We start from the raw sequence: 16,039 nt of genomic DNA, 5'->3' as shown, positions 1-16,039 counted from the left end.
GTCAGTGACGTCACCAGGATGATGTCACGAGATGTCTTGTAAATCACTCCAGAGGTGTTATCAGGTTACAGCATTTTCAGTTTTAGAAGTGTGTATTTCTCCATAGCTTTTACATAATACATGATAAACGTAGTATTTAGCAAGATTCTAAGCGGTTTCGGAGCAACAGAGAGACGAGTCAGTGACGTCACAGTACTGCTCTACTCTGATTGGCTGTCACCCCCCCGCTTCCCAAAAACCCAACAGATTTGCAAGATTCATAGCATAAAAATAGGAAATGGAATGTGACACTCTTAAAATAAAACCTCTTAAAATAGGTCAAGGTTAGACATTTTTGAACTTGTCCAAGGTGTCCCAAGAATGTTCCCTGTGAATTTGAAGACCCTGGCACTAATAGGGCTGAACGTATGCTGAGCACAGACAGACGGATGGATGGATGGACGGACGGACGCAAAGCCTTCGCAATACCTAATGGCCATATTTTGATGGCCTTGGGTAATAAGCTATAAAATATTAAAAAAATCCTGTTTTATTTTAGGTCCAACTAACTTTCGGAAGAACTCAGCCACATGGGGTGTGCAACTCAGCCACATGGGGTGTGCAGCCAGTACATTCTGAGTGCCGGTCCCAAGCCCGGATAAATGAGGAGGGTTGCGTCAGGAAGGGCATCCGGCGTAAAACAAGCCAACCCAACTATGCAGACTCAGAATCGAATTCCCATACCGGATCGGTCGCGGCCCGGGTTAACAACGTCCGCCACCGGTGCTATTGCCCAACAGGGTGCCGGTGGAAATTGGGCTACTGCTGGGCGAAGACGACAAAGAAGAGGAGGAAAACGTTGCCACGAACAGCGGGAGAAGAAGAAAACTAGAAGGGTGGAAATGAGAGTGGGGACTTTGAATGTTGGTAGTATGACTGGTAAAGGGAGAGAGCTGGCTGATATGATGGAGAGGAGAGCAGGAGCATCGGCGGTGGGTACAAGTTGTTGTACCATGGTGAGGACAGGAAGAGAAATGGTGTTGGGGTCATTTTAAAGGAAGAGTATGTTAAAAGTGTGTTGGAAGTTAAGCGAGTGTCTGACAGGGTGATGAGTGTGAAGTTGGAAATTGAAGGGGTGATGATGAATATCATCAGTGCATATGCCCCACAGGTAGGTTGTGAGATGAAAGGAGAAAGAAGATTTCTGGAGTGTGTTAGATGAGGTGGTGGAGAGTGTGCCCAAGCATGAAAGAGTGGTGATAGGAGCAGACTTCAATGGGCATGTTGGTGAAGGGAACAGAGGTGATGAGGAAGTAATGGGTAGATATGGTATCAAGGATAGGAATGGGGAAGGACAGATGGTAGTTGATTTTGCAAAAAGGATGGAAATGGCTGTGGTGAATACCTACTTTAAGAAAAGGGAGGAGCACAGGGTAACATATAAGAGTGGAGGAAGGTGCACACAGGTGGACTACATTCTTTATAGGAGATGCAAGCTAAAAAAAATCACAGACTGTAAGGTGGTAGCAGGAGAGAGTGTCACTAGACAGCATAAGATGGTTGTTTGTAGGATGACTTTAGAGGTAAAGAAGAAGAAGAGAGTGAGAGCTCAACAAAGGATCAGATGGTGGAAGCTGAAGGAGGAAGACTGTGGTGTGAAATTTAGCGAGCAGGTGAGAGAAGCACTAGTTGGAGGGGAAGCAGTTTTGGACAACTGGAAAAGTACTGCAGATGTGGTGAGGGAGACAGCTAGGGCAGTACTGGGTATGACATCTGGACAGTGGAAGGAAGACAAGGAGACTTGGTGGTGGAATGAAGAGGTCCAGGAAAACATACGGAGAAAGAGGTTGGCGAAAACGTTTTGGGATAGTTGGAGAGATGAAGAAAATAGACAGGAGTACAAGGAGATGCGGCGTAAAGCGAGAAGAGAAGAGGCAAAAGCAAAGGAAAAGGCATATTGCGAGCTGTACAAGAAGTTGAATATAAGGAAGGAGAAAAGGACTTGTACCGATTGGCCAGACAAAGGGACAGAGCTGGAAAGGATGTGCAGCAGGTTAGGGTGGTAAAAGATGCACATGGTAATGTGCTGACAAGTGAGGAGTGTGTGCTGAGAAGGTGGAGGGAATATTTTGAAGAGTTGACGAATAAAGAAAATGAGCGAGAGAAAAGGCTGGATGATGTGGTGAGAGTAAATCAGGAAGTAAAAGAGATTAGCAAGGAAGAAGTGAGGGCTGCTATGAAGAGGATGAAGAGTGGAAAGGCAGTTGGTCCAGATGACATTCCAATGGAGGCATGGAAATGTCTAGGAGAAATGGCAGTAGAGTTTCTAACCAGATTGTTTAATAAAATCTTGGAAAGTGAGAGGATGCCTGAGGAGTGGAGACGAATTGTGCTGGTTCCTATTTTCAAGAACAAGGGTGATGTGCAGAGCTGCAGTAACTACAGAGGCATAAAGCTGATCAGCCACAGCATGAAGTTATGGGAAAGAGTAGTAGAAGCTAGGCTTAGAAAACAGGTGAAGATCTGTGAGCAGCAATATGGTTTCATGCCGAGAAAGAGCACTACAGATGCAATGTTTGGTCTGAGAATACTGTTGGAAAAGTACAGAGAAGGACAGAAAGAGTTACATTGTGTGTTTGTGGACTTAGAAAAAGCTTATGATAGGGTGCCAAGAGAAGAGTTGTGGTATTGTATGAGGAAGTCTGGAGTGGCAGAGAAGTATGCTAGGGTAGTGCAGGACATGTACAAGAATAGTGTGACAGCGGTGAGATGCGCAGTCGGAATGACAGACTCATTCAAGGTGGAGGTGAGATTACACCAAAGATCAGCTCTGAGTCCTTTCTTGTTTGCAGTGGTGATGGACAGGTTGACAGATGAGATCAGACAGGAGTCCCCATGGACTATGATGTTTGCAGATGACATTGTGATCTGTAGTGAGAGTAGAGAGCAAGTTGAGTCTAGTCTGGAGAAGTGGAGATATGCTTTGGAGAGAAGGGGAATGAAAGTCAGTAGAAGCAAGACTGAGTACATGTGTGTGAATGAGAGGGAGCCCAGTGGAATAGTGCAGTTACAAGGAGTAGAAGTGGTGAAAGTAGATGAGTTTAAATATTTGGGGTCAACTGTTCAAAGTAATGGAGAGTGTGGTAGAGAGGTGAAGAAGAGAGTGCAGGCAGGGTGGAGAAAGGTGGCAGGAGTGATTTGTGACCGAAGAATATCAGCAAGGGTGAAGGGGAAAGTTTACAAAACAGTAGTGAGACCAGCTATGTTGTATGGCTTAGAAACGGTGGCACTAACAAAAAGACAGGAGGCAGAGCTGGAGGTGGCAGAGCTGAAGATGTTGAGATTCTCTTTGGGAGTGACAAGAATGGACAAAATTAGGAATGAACATATCAGAGGGACAGCTCAGGTGGGACGGTTTGGAGACAAAGTCAGAGAGGCGAGATTGAGATGGTTTGGACATGTGCAGAGGAGGGACCCAGGGTATATAGGGAGAAGGATGCTGAGGATGGAGCCACCAGGCAGGAGGAGAAGAGGGAGACCAAAGAGGAGGTTCATGGATAGGTCATAGGTATTAAAGGCACTGCGCTGCGGTGGTTTGAATCATATTTGTCTAATAGATTACAGTTTGTTCATGTAAATGGGGAATCTTCTTCACAGACTAAAGTTAATTATGGAGTTCCACAAGGTTCTGTGCTAGGACCAATTTTATTCACTTTATACATGCTTCCCTTAGGCAGTATTATTAGACGGTATTGCTTAAATTTTCATTGTTACGCAGATGATACCCAGCTTTATCTATCCATGAAGCCAGAGGACACACACCAATTAGCTAAACTGCAGGATTGTCTTACAGACATAAAGACATGGATGACCTCTAATTTCCTGCTTTTAAACTCAGATAAAACTGAAGTTATTGTACTTGGCCCCACAAATCTTAGAAGCATGGTGTCTAACCAGATCTTTACTCTGGATGGCATTTCCCTGACCTCTAGTAATACTGTGAGAAATCTTGGAGTCATTTTTGATCAGGATATGTCATTCAAAGCGCATATTAAACAAATATGAAGGACTGCTTTTTTGCATTTACGCAATATCTCTAAAATCAGAAAGGTCTTGTCTCAGAGTGATGCTGAAAAACTAATTCATGCATTTATTTCCTCTAGGCTGGACTATTGTAATTCTTTATTATCAGGTTGTCCTAAAAGTTCCCTAAAAAGCCTTCAGTTAATTCAAAATGCTGCAGCTAGAGTACTGACGGGGACTAGCAGAGAGAGCATATCTCACCCGTGTTGGCCTCTCTTCATTGGCTTCCTGTTAATTCTAGAATAGAATTTAAAATTCTTCTTCTTACTTATAAGGTTTTGAATAATCAGGTCCCATCTTATCTCAGGGACCTCGTAGTACCATATCACCCTAATAGAGCGCTTCGCTCTCAGACTGCAGGCTTACTTGTAGTTCCTAGGGTTTGTAAGAGTAGAATGGGAGGCAGAGCCTTCAGCTTTCAGGCTCCTCTCCTGTGGAACCAGCTCCCAATTCAGATCAGGGAGACAGATACCCTCTCTACTTTTAAGATTAGGCTTAAAACTTTCCTTTTCGCTAAGGCTTACAGTTAGGGCTGGATCGGGTGACCCTGGACTATCCCTTTGTTATGCTGCTTTAGACGTAGACTGTGGGGGGGTTCCCATGATGCACTGTTTCTTTCTCTTTTTGCTCTGTATGCATCACTCCGCATTTAATCATTAGTGATCGATCTCTGCCCCCCTCCACAGCATGTCTTTTTCCTGGTTCTTTCCCTCAGCCCCAACCAGTCTCAGCAGAAGACTGCCCCTCCCTGAGCCTGGTTCTGCTGGAGGTTTCTTCCTGTTAAGAGGGAGTTTTTCCTTCCCACTGTTGCCAAGTGCTTGCTCACAGGGGGTCGTTTTGACCGTTGGGGTTTTTCATGATTGTTGTATGGCCTTGCCTTACAATATAAAGCGCCTTGGGGCAACTGTTTGTTGTGATTTGGCGCTATATAAAAAAAAAGTTGATTGATTGATTGATTGATGGATGTGCTGAGAGAGGACATGCAGGTGGTTGGTGTGACAGAGGAAGATACAGAGGACAGGGTGAGATGGAAACGATTGATCTGCTGTGGCGACCCCTAACGGGAACAGCCAAAAGACAAAGAAGAACTTTCGGAAGCCTGAGGAGAAGTTCACCTTTATGGTCCTTGAGGCTGCGGGTTTCCAGGCCGCCGGTGGAGCCAGTGTCCGATTCCACATCATCCACAGATGGACGCTCCGACACGTCTGAGGGCGTAGTCTCATCCTGGTCATGGTGATGTCCTGCTCCATAATGGTTGCTGTGCATGGCGGCGTCCATAGCTGCAGCATAGCCGCTCGACAACACACAGTCATTTTCAGAGAGTGGAACCTGATGAGTGTTAAAGTGTAAGTGTCAAATAATGTGCAGGTAAGAAGAACTGGTAGAATACCTGTTAAAAAAAATTATGCTGTGGTTTGTTTTTTGAGATACAGAAACTATACTTTACATAGGACATTTAATAAAAACAATTCATAATATGATAAAGATTGCAATATATATTTTAGTCAAGATTATGTACTTGTATTTTTAGCCTTTACGCAACCCTGCACAAAAATAAATAAATAAATAAATAAATCACCACTCTCATGAACGTTGTGTCTGTTTTCTATGTCCTCTGGCACTGAATTAATTTCTGTGGGCTTCCAGACAAATTGGGTCAGAAGAGAATAGGTCATTGTGTTATAACGTGGTTCCATAAAAGCTGTGATGGAGTACTAAATATAGCCTGTCATTTTAGCTTGTACCACTCACAGAAAGTAGGATTTGTTAACTGATGGATTACTCTTCATATGTTTAGAGAATAAAACGAGGAGTAACGACAATAAGCTAAACTTCAGCAGACTTAGACAGATCTTTATCGGCATTCAGACCAAATTTTAAGTCCTCTATATTTGATAAATATTTTTCACTGTGCAACAGAGATGCCTTCCAGTTTTTAATCTGGTTGTGTGTAAAATACACACACACACACTGAGTAAAATAAATGTCACCATTTTGTCTCAGTATTTCCTCATATTTCTAAGGGTGCTATTAACATGAGATTTTCACCAGATGTCAGTAACAACACAGGTACACACACACACACACACACACACACACACAGAAATGAAACCATAGATGTCCATAGATGAAGTTATGTGCAATAATGTGAAATGCCACAAGAAAAAAAGTATTGAACACCTGAAGAAAGGGAGGTGAAAAGAGGCATGGACAGCCAAGACACCAGCTCAGATATATCAGTAATTAGAAAGCAATCCTGCCACTTGTCAGTGCAAATTAATATCAGCTGGTTCAGTTCCAACTGATGGCCTATAAAGCGGTGTCTCATTACTGAGGGCTCACAGAAGAAACATCTCATGATGGGTAAAAGCAAAGAGGCCTCTTGAGATCTTTGTACCTTTACTGTTGCAAAACATACTGATGGATTTCTCAACTTCAGTGAGGACTATTCGGGCCATAATCCAGAAGTGGAAAGAACATCATTTTACCATAAATCTTCCATGACCAGGTGCTCCTCACAAGATTTCTGACAGAGGAGTGAAAAGAATTATCAGAGGACTTGTCCAAGAGCCAAGGACCACTTGTGGAGAGCTTCAGAAAGACCTGTATTAGCAGGTACAGTTGTTTCTAAGAAAACAATATGTACTCAACCACCATGGCCTGTATGCAGACTCACCACACAAGACTCCACTGCTGAAGAAAAAGCATGTTAAAGCTCCTTTAAAGTTTGCTGCACAACATTTAGACAAGCCTGTGAAATACTGGGAGAATATTCTGATCAGGTGAGACTAAAAGTAAACTCTTTGGATGCCATAATACACACCATGTTTGGAGGTCAAATAACACTGCATATCACCCAAAAATACACCATCTCAACAGTGAAGATTAGAGATGGGAACATCATGGTGTGGGGCTGTTTTTCAGCATACGACACAAGCAAACTTCATATTATTGATGAAAGATTGAATGGAAAAAAAAATGTACCGATTGTAGCCAGTCTAAGGCACACCTGTGCAATAATCACGCTGTCTATTCAGCATCTTGATATGGCACACCTGTGAGGTGGCATGGATAATCTCAGCAAAGGAGAACGGTTCCCTAACACAGATTTAGACAGATTTGTGAACAATATTTGAGAGAAACAGGTGTTTTGTGTATACAGAAAATGTTTTAGATCTTTTGAGTTCAGGTTATGAAAAATGGGAGCAAAAACAAAAGTGTTGCATTTCTATTTTTGTTTAGTGTATTATAATCAGTATTATTATTACATTTTCTTATTACTTCTATTTTGTCATTTTATTTTTAAATCGTCCACAATGGAAATAAGCGTTTTTACTTTCTTGTGTCATCCATATATTTTTAACATATTTATATATCTATTATTAGACTCTATTGGCTTTGCTCAAAAAGTAAATGAGTCCACCCACCACTTCAATCATATCTTAGATCTTGTTCTGACTTATGGTATGGAAATTGAAGACTTAACAGTATTCCCTGAAAACTCCCTTCTGTCTGATCATTTCTTAATAACATTTACATTTACTCTGATGGACTACCCAGCAGTGGGGAATAAGTTTCATTACACTAGAAGTCTTTCAGAAAGCGCTGTAACTAGGTTTAAGGATATGATTCCTTCTTTATGTTCTCTAATGCCATATACCAACACAGTGCAGAGTAGCTACCTAAACTCTGTAAGTGAGATAGAGTATCTCGTCAATAGTTTTACATCCTCATTGAAGACAACTTTGGATGCTGTAGCTCCTCTAAAAAAGAGAGCTTTAAATCAGAAGTGCCTAACTCCGTGGTATAACTCACAAACTCGTAGCTTAAAGCAGATAACCCGTAAGTTGGAGAGGAAATGGCGTCTCACTAATTTAGAAGATCTTCACTTAGCCTGGAAAAAGAGTCTGTTGCTCTATAAAAAAAGCCCTCCGTAAAGCTAGGACATCTTTCTACTCATCACTAATTGAAGAAAATAAGAACAACCCCAGGTTTCTTTTCAGCACTGTAGCCAGGCTGACAAAGAGTCAGAGCTCTATTGAGCTGAGTATTCCATTAACTTTAACTAGTAATAACTTCATGACTTTCTTTGCTAACAAAATTTTAACTATTAGAGAAAAAATTACTCATAACCATCCCAAAGACGTATCGTTATCTTTGGCTGCTTTCAGTGATGCCGGTATTTGGTTAGACTCTTTCTCTCAGATTGTTCTGTCTGAGTTATTTTCATTAGTTACTTCATCCAAACCATCAACATGTTTATTAGACCCCATTCCTACCAGGCTGCTCAAGGAAGCCCTACCATTATTTAATGCTTCGATCTTAAATATGATCAATCTATCTTTGTTAGTTGGCTATGTACCACAGGCTTTTAAGGTGGCAGTAATTAAACCATTACTTAAAAAGCCATCACTTGACCCAGCTTTCTTAGCTAATTATAGGCCAATCTCCAACCTTCCTTTTCTCTCAAAAATTCTTGAAAGGGTAGTTGTAAAACAGCTAACTGATCATCTGCAGAGGAATGGTCTATTTGAAGAGTTTCAGTCAGGTTTTAGAATTCATCATAGTACAGAAACAGCATTAGTGAAGGTTACAAATGATCTTCTTATGGCCTCGGACAGTGGACTCATCTCTGTGCTTGTTCTGTTAGACCTCAGTGCTGCTTTTGATACTGTTGACCATAAAATTTTATTACAGAGATTAGAGCATGCCATAGGTATTAAAGGCACTGCGCTGCGGTGGTTTGAATCATATTTGTCTAATAGACTACAATTTGTTCATGTAAATGGGGAATCTTCTTCACAGACTAAAGTTAATTATGGAGTTCCACAAGGTTCTGTGCTAGGACCAATTTTATTCACTTTATACATGCTTCCCTTAGGCAGTATTATTAGACGGTATTGCTTAAATTTTCATTGTTACGCAGATGATACCCAGCTTTATCTATCCATGAAGCCAGAGGACACACACCAATTAGCTAAACTGCAGGATTGTCTTACAGACATAAAGACATGGATGACCTCTAATTTCCTGCTTTTAAACTCAGATAAAACTGAAGTTATTGTACTTGGCCCCACAAATCTTAGAAACATGGTGTCTAACCAGATCCTTACTCTGGATGGCATTACCCTGACCTCTAGTAATACTGTGAGAAATCTTGGAGTCATTTTTGATCAGGATATGTCATTCAAAGCGCATATTAAACAAATATGTAGGACTGCTTTTTTGCATTTACGCAATATCTCTAAAATCAGAAAGGTCTTGTCTCAGAGTGATGCTGAAAAACTAATTCATGCATTTATTTCCTCTAGGCTGGACTATTGTAATTCATTATTATCAGGTTGTCCTAAAAGTTCCCTAAAAAGCCTTCAGTTAATTCAAAATGCTGCAGCTAGAGTACTGACGGGGTCTAGAAGGAGAGAGCATATCTCACCCATATTGGCCTCTCTTCATTGGCTTCCTGTTAATTCTAGAATAGAATTTAAAATTCTTCTTCTTACTTATAAGGTTTTGAATAATCAGGTCCCATCTTATCTTAGGGACCTCGTAGTACCATATCACCCCAATAGAGCGCTTCGCTCTCAGACTGCAGGCTTACTTGTAGTTCCTAGGGTTTGTAAGAGTAGAATGGGAGGCAGAGCCTTCAGCTTTCAGGCTCCTCTCCTGTGGAACCAGGTCCCAATTCAGATCAGGGAGACAGATACCCTCTCTACTTTTAAGATTAAGCTTAAAACTTTCCTTTTTGCTAAAGCTTATAGTTAGGGCTGGATCAGGTGACCCTGAACCATCCCTTAGTTATGCTGCTATAGACTGCTGGGGGGTTCCCATGATGCACTGTTTCTTTCTCTTTTTGCTCTGTATGCACCACTCTGCATTTAATCATTAGTGATCGATCTCTGCTCCCCTCCACAGCATGTCTTTTTCCTGGTTCTCTCCCTCAGCCCCAAACAGTCCCAGCAGAAGACTGCCCCTCCCTGAGCCTGGTTCTGCTGGAGGTTTCTTCCTGTTAAAAGGGAGTTTTTCCTTCCCACTGTAGCCAAGTGCTTGCTCACAGGGGGTCGTTTTGACCGTTGGGGTTTTACAGAATTATTGTATGGCCTTGCCTTACAATATAAAGCGCCTTGGGGCAACTGTTTGTTGTGATTTGGCGCTATATAAAAAAATTGATTGATTGATTGATAATGATATTATGTACTTACATTGAACTTACTAAATAAAATCACACACACGCACTCGCTCACTCACGGTTTTAATATAAAGGTGATTTGCCACCCCCTGCTGGAATTGCTTGTGAGTCCAGAATGTAACTAGCAATGTTAGCTAATATCTGTAGTTTCTCCAAAAATATTAGTTCTATTAACGTTCCGTCTACAAAAACACAAAAAGTCACTAACACTAACAACACTGCTAAACTAACATAAACCACAATCACATTTAAAACTCCAAAACCCCGAATTCCCATGGTGGCTTGCAGCACAATGTCCACTGTTCACTGCTGTGAGCTAATACCGCTAATTACTCCAAAAATGTTAGTTGTACGAACCTTCGCCCCAGTTGTACGACCTTTCTCCCCAGTTTCTCCGTGATCGAAGGCAAACACATACGCAAGCACACAGAGGCCACTTGGCTATTATAATATACAGTGAGGAAAATGAAGTATGAACACTTCAAATACTTATTTTCCTCACTGTATATATATATATATATATATATTTTTTTTTTTTTTTTTTTTTTTTTTTTTTTTCCAAGTGAAGGATAAATTCTGTCCTCTGACCTTTGTCACTCCTGAGATAATCAGCGTACTCCTCTTTGTCGGTGTCTTCCGTGCTACTTTGTGGGCGGATTCCGTCAGTTGCCTGATTGCCGTCTCTGCAACAGGGTCCAAGCCATTAGAGAGGCCTGTTGTACCCTCTGCATAACAAAAACAAATATAGAAATCACCATGAACATGAGCATGTGTGTAAAAAGAGTTTTATACTGTTTATATGAAGCATGGAGGCACATCAAGAAGTAAGTGTGCGAGTGAGTGAATCATCCTAGCCACACAATAAGTCAAAAACAATAAATGTTATCATCTCGTAACTTACCAAATTAAAAGAGCACATAATGAGGATGAAAACATGAGACCAGAGGTCTCAAACCGATTCCAGAAAGGGCCAAGATGGTGCAGGTTTTCTTTGCAACCACCCATTCCATTCCACCAGGTGATTTCACTCATTAACTGATTCCATCTGCTCAAAGTGATGTTAATGAGTGAAATCACCTGGTGGAGTGGGTGGTTGCAAAGAAAATATGCACCCTCTTGGCCGTTTCTAGAATACGTTTGATACCTCTGCATTAGACGGTGTTCAACTGTGATGCAGCTTATCATTTGAAAAAGCAATTTCATTTTGCCTATGTAATATTCCATAGATGCGTCTGCCCCCCACTGGATGTGGCACCCACCTTCAATTAAGCAATAATTGTATTCAGTTCATTTCTACAGCACTAAATCACTAAATACATAAAAGTAAAGTTTACCCACCCCATGAATATGCACAATGGTGACGCTCCTTCAGGCAACAAGAGTAAACTTCTAGATATCATCAACCTGGATGACTGAGAACCTTTACTGACAACAGAAGGTTGTTCACCACTTGAATAATTGCCGTCTGCAATAACTCTGAAAAAGTTTAAACTATTACAAAACTGATAAGTCACAAGTTGCTGAAATACTACTTTTTCTTATTTTTTTTTAAAGAAATGATAAGACATTTTTAAGAAAATGCTAAAGACTTTGAAGAATATCTCCAAAGTTTTATTGAAAGACTTGGAAAGTATATTTCCCTAAATGAGTTAATGGACACAGGCCAAAAAAAAACAAAAAAAAAACAGTACTCACATTACCTCTGCCGTCCTCTGTTGGCTGGCAGAGGTACTAAACCAACCAACCAACTAACACAGGTAAAACAGTCTTTGCGCCAGAGGTTGTAAAATGTAAATGTTAGAGCTGTATCTTGTCTGTAAACAACAATAATTGGACATAATTGTGGTATTAAGAAGTGATTTGAAAACACCCAATCATTATGAAAACTCCAGCAAATGTAGATAAACTTTCAATATCATTTATATAAAAAAAAAACCCAATACCTGCTAAACAGTGCAAAGTGCATTCCTATTGTCTCATGTTACACAGCTGCATGCTGCTTGTCCTGTTTTGCATGTTACGCAAAATAAGTTCTCCGGCATTTCAGTCTGCAACTTACGGCAAGGATTGGGACTGCTGCTTCCTGTGATATCAGAGAGGATTCTGGGTGTTTTCTCAGTCACCTCCACTTTGGATGGTGAACACAAGGGCGAATCACCTAGAAGCAACCATAAATATCACTGTCATTTTGACCACTTTTACATTATTGATGCAACTGTTCCATTGCCTACTTTTTATTGCACATTTATCTGAATGTATTGTAGTTGTTTACAGGGCTACAGTGCATCTGGAAAGTATTCACAGTGCTTCACTTTTTCCACATTTTGTTCTGTTACAGCCTTATTCCAAAATTTAGTAAATTCATTTTTTCCCTCAAAATTCTAAGCACAACACCCCATAATGACAACATGAGAAAAGTTTTTAACTGTTGCTAATTTATTAAAAATAAAAAACTAAGAAATCACATCTACATACTGTAAATATTCACAACTTCTGCTCAATACTTTGTTGATACACCTTTGGCAGCAACTACAGCCTCAAGCCTTCTTGAATATGATGCCACAACCTTGACACACCTATCTTTGGGCAGTTTTGTCCATTCGTATTTGCAGCACCTCTCAAGCTCCATCATGGGCAGCATTGGTCCACAGCTATTTTCAGATCTCTCCAGAGATGTTCAATTGGATTCAGGTCTGGGCTCTGGCTGGGCCACTCAAGGACATTCACAGAGTTGTGCTGAAGCCACTCTTTGATATCTTGGCCGTGCGCTTAGGGTCATTGTCCTGCTGAAAGATGAACAGTCGCCCCAGTCTGAGGTAGGTCAAGAGTGCTCTAGAGCAGGTTTTCATCCGGGATGTCTCTGTACATTGCTGCATTCATCTGTCCCTCAATTCTGACTAGCAGTTCCTGCTGCTGAAAAACATCCCCACAGCATGATGCTGCTACCACCATGCTTCACTGTAGGGATGGTGCCTGGTTTCCTCCAAACATGATGCCTGGCAGTCACACCAAAGAGTTCAATCTGTTTCATCAGACCAGAGAATTTTGTTTGTCATGGTCTGAGAGTCCTTCAGGTGCCTTTCTGCAAACTCCAGGTGGGTTATCATGTGCCTTTTACTATGGAGTGGGTTCTGCCTGGCCATTCTACCATACAGGCCTGATTAGTGGATTGCTGTAGAGATGGTTGTCCTTCTGGAAGGTTCTCCTCTCTCCACAGAGCAATGCTGGAGCTCTGACAGAGTGACCATTGGGTTCTTGGTCACCTCCCTGACTAATGCCCTTCTTCCCCTGATCGCTCAGTTTAGACGGGTGGCCAGCTCTAGCGAGAGTCTTGGTGGATCTGAACTCCTTCCATTTATGGATGATGGAGGCCGCTGTGCTGATTGGACCCTTCAAAGCAGCAGAAATGTTTCTGTATCCTTCCCCAGATTTGTGCCTCAAGACAATCCTGTCTCAGAGGTCTACAGACAATTCCTTTGACTTCATGCTTGGTTTGTGTTCTGACATGCACCGTCAACTGTGGGACCTTACATGTAGACAGGTGTGTGTCTTTCCAAATCATGTCCATTCAAGTGAATTTACTCCAGGTGGAGTCCAGTTAAGCTGCAAAAACATCTCAAGGATGATCAGTGGAAACAGGATGCACCTGAGCTCAATTTTGAGCTTCATGGCAACTGTTGTGAATATTTATGTACATGTGATTTCTAAAGTTTTTATTTTTAATACATTTTTTCACATTGTTTTTATGGGGTGTTGCGTGTAGAATTTTGAGGGGAAAAATGAATTTCATCCATTTTGGAATAAGGCTGTAACATAAAATGTGGAAAAAATGAAGTGCTGTGAATACTTTCCAGATGCACTGTAGTTCACATTTTACTCCCTTAGACATAGTGAACCTTTGTCAGCAATCGAGCCTCTGAGTGCTTCACTCTCCTCTGGCAATTGTGTCATATGAAAAAATTAATTTCCCCTCAAACTGCTTTGAAGAAAACATATGGTATAAATCAGACATGGGGATGAGAGTTTGAGACTTGGCCTCAAGTTGCACTTTAGTTGCACAGAGTGAACAGTGACTTCAGACATGACTTATGACTCGACCTCAAAGACTTGAGACTCAACTTGGATTCGAGGTTCGAGACTTGTGAACAGCATTGGCCGACAATAATGGCAAGCATACGCCACAGATTAAAAAGAAAAAGACAGCACATATAAGACTTATGGGTGCAAGAGCTAAGTTTACAGATTGATTTCCGTCAACTTATAATCGCTCTCCGTCAAATCCGTCCACTACAGCAGAAACTGATTCACAGCTCGGTATCTGAAGCAGGTATTAGCAGAGTCTGACTGTTACAAAGCAGTGCTTCATTTTCATTACAGAGGAGTCAGTGAGAGCTCTTCATGATATAATATTATTGTTAAATAAAAATTAAACACTAGCTGTGTCAGATCAGCTTTGTTTAAGTGTCGGTTTCTAAAGCAGTTAAATACTGGATTATGAATAGTCTGCACCGTTTGGTGATGGTACAAATTCTAAGGATTATATTCCTCAGCGTGCTGAGGGAGCTTTAACTGCTCTATCTGGCCTGGTGATGCAGACCAAATTTTAGAAGAGGAAATTAAAATGTAATTCAAAAGGTATAAGTGATAAATGTTGCCTCTGATTCTGAGAGCAATATTGAAACAGGATGAACCAATAATCAAGAGTGTATATTTATGTCACATATAAGATACACCTTACTGAATTTTCATGAAGCATTTGAACCAATGAGCAACAAGAAAACTCATCAAAACCTTCAGATTAAGAAGGTTATGATGATGGTGATTGTGATTAAGGATATGATGACTATGATGGTGCTATTGATGATGATGATAATAGTTCTGCTTTTCAAGTTCAACAAACAAGTGTGTTATCTGAAAAATATTAATAAAATAAGGGCAATCACAGATTTCTGACGTTCGGCAATCCAGATCTGGATCACCTCCAAAATTCAGTCGAGTCTTCAATGCCCTAACATCTATCTGTGGTCCAAATTTGGTGAGAATCCGTGAAGTAGTTTTGAAGTAATCCTTCAAAGCCTATATAAAGGGAAATCTTGATACAGATCCAGATCCCCTCCAAATTTCAGTGGAGCCTTCCATGCCCTAATATCTATCTGTGGTGCAAATTTGGTGAGAATCCGTGAAGTAGTTTTAACGTAATCCTTCAAAGTGGATATAAAGAGAAAACTTGACCAGAATTTGGATTTGGATCTGGATCCAGATCACCTCCAAAATTTAATGGGTTCTTCCATGGCCTAATATTCATCTGTGGTGAAAATGTCATCAAACTCCGTGCAGTACGTTTGACATAATTCTGCTAAAAGACAGAGAGACAGACAAATAAACGGAGATGATTTTAGTACGTCCTTGTTGGACATAAAAATTGACCATATAGTCACAAAAAAGTGGTATAAATAACATAATGGTCCAAATAACATGACACATTGCACCATTTCACTTCAATTTTCACAGTTTAGTTTTTTTTTTTTTTTGGGGGGGGGGGGGGTGGAATGCCCCCGGACCACCCTATGTGGATGCTCAATCTTGCAGCTTTGAATACAGAATTTGAGTAAGATTTAACAATGCAGTGTTAAGCCCTGGTCTCACCGAATAATAAAGCCATGAATAATGAGCCACGTATGGATTTGTCAGAAATTTCAGTGATTATTCGAATAATGAGCCACATATATGAACATTGTGCCAACAATTAAAAAAACACTGAGTGTGAGTGACTGCGTCAGCACACACAGC

The 16,039-nt window shown here is 40.9% G+C and overlaps 1 protein-coding gene across 2 annotated transcripts in view; it reads right to left on the bottom strand.

Moving 5' to 3' along the window:
- Positions 1–16,039, bottom strand: part of c2cd2l (c2cd2 like) — a 152,565-nt gene that overhangs the window by 1,926 nt on the left and 134,600 nt on the right. The window contains exons 11-13 of one of the 2 annotated variants that reach the window (XM_034178579.1): positions 12,309–12,407; positions 10,838–10,974; positions 5,178–5,391 (exon numbers count right to left, since the gene is read on the bottom strand). In XM_034178579.1, the coding sequence (XP_034034470.1) occupies positions 5,178–5,391; positions 10,838–10,974; positions 12,309–12,407 (450 nt within the window). The remainder of the gene's footprint in view (positions 1–5,177; positions 5,392–10,837; positions 10,975–12,308; positions 12,408–16,039) is intronic. The other variant, XM_034178580.1, reaches the window with a different exon arrangement.

This window comes from Thalassophryne amazonica, chromosome 9 (assembly GCF_902500255.1).
Source record: "Thalassophryne amazonica chromosome 9, fThaAma1.1, whole genome shotgun sequence".
In the NCBI taxonomy this organism is placed as follows: domain Eukaryota; kingdom Metazoa; phylum Chordata; class Actinopteri; order Batrachoidiformes; family Batrachoididae; genus Thalassophryne; species Thalassophryne amazonica.
Note: the sequence above shows the minus strand (reverse complement) of the source record. Positions and strands in the feature narration are given on the sequence as shown.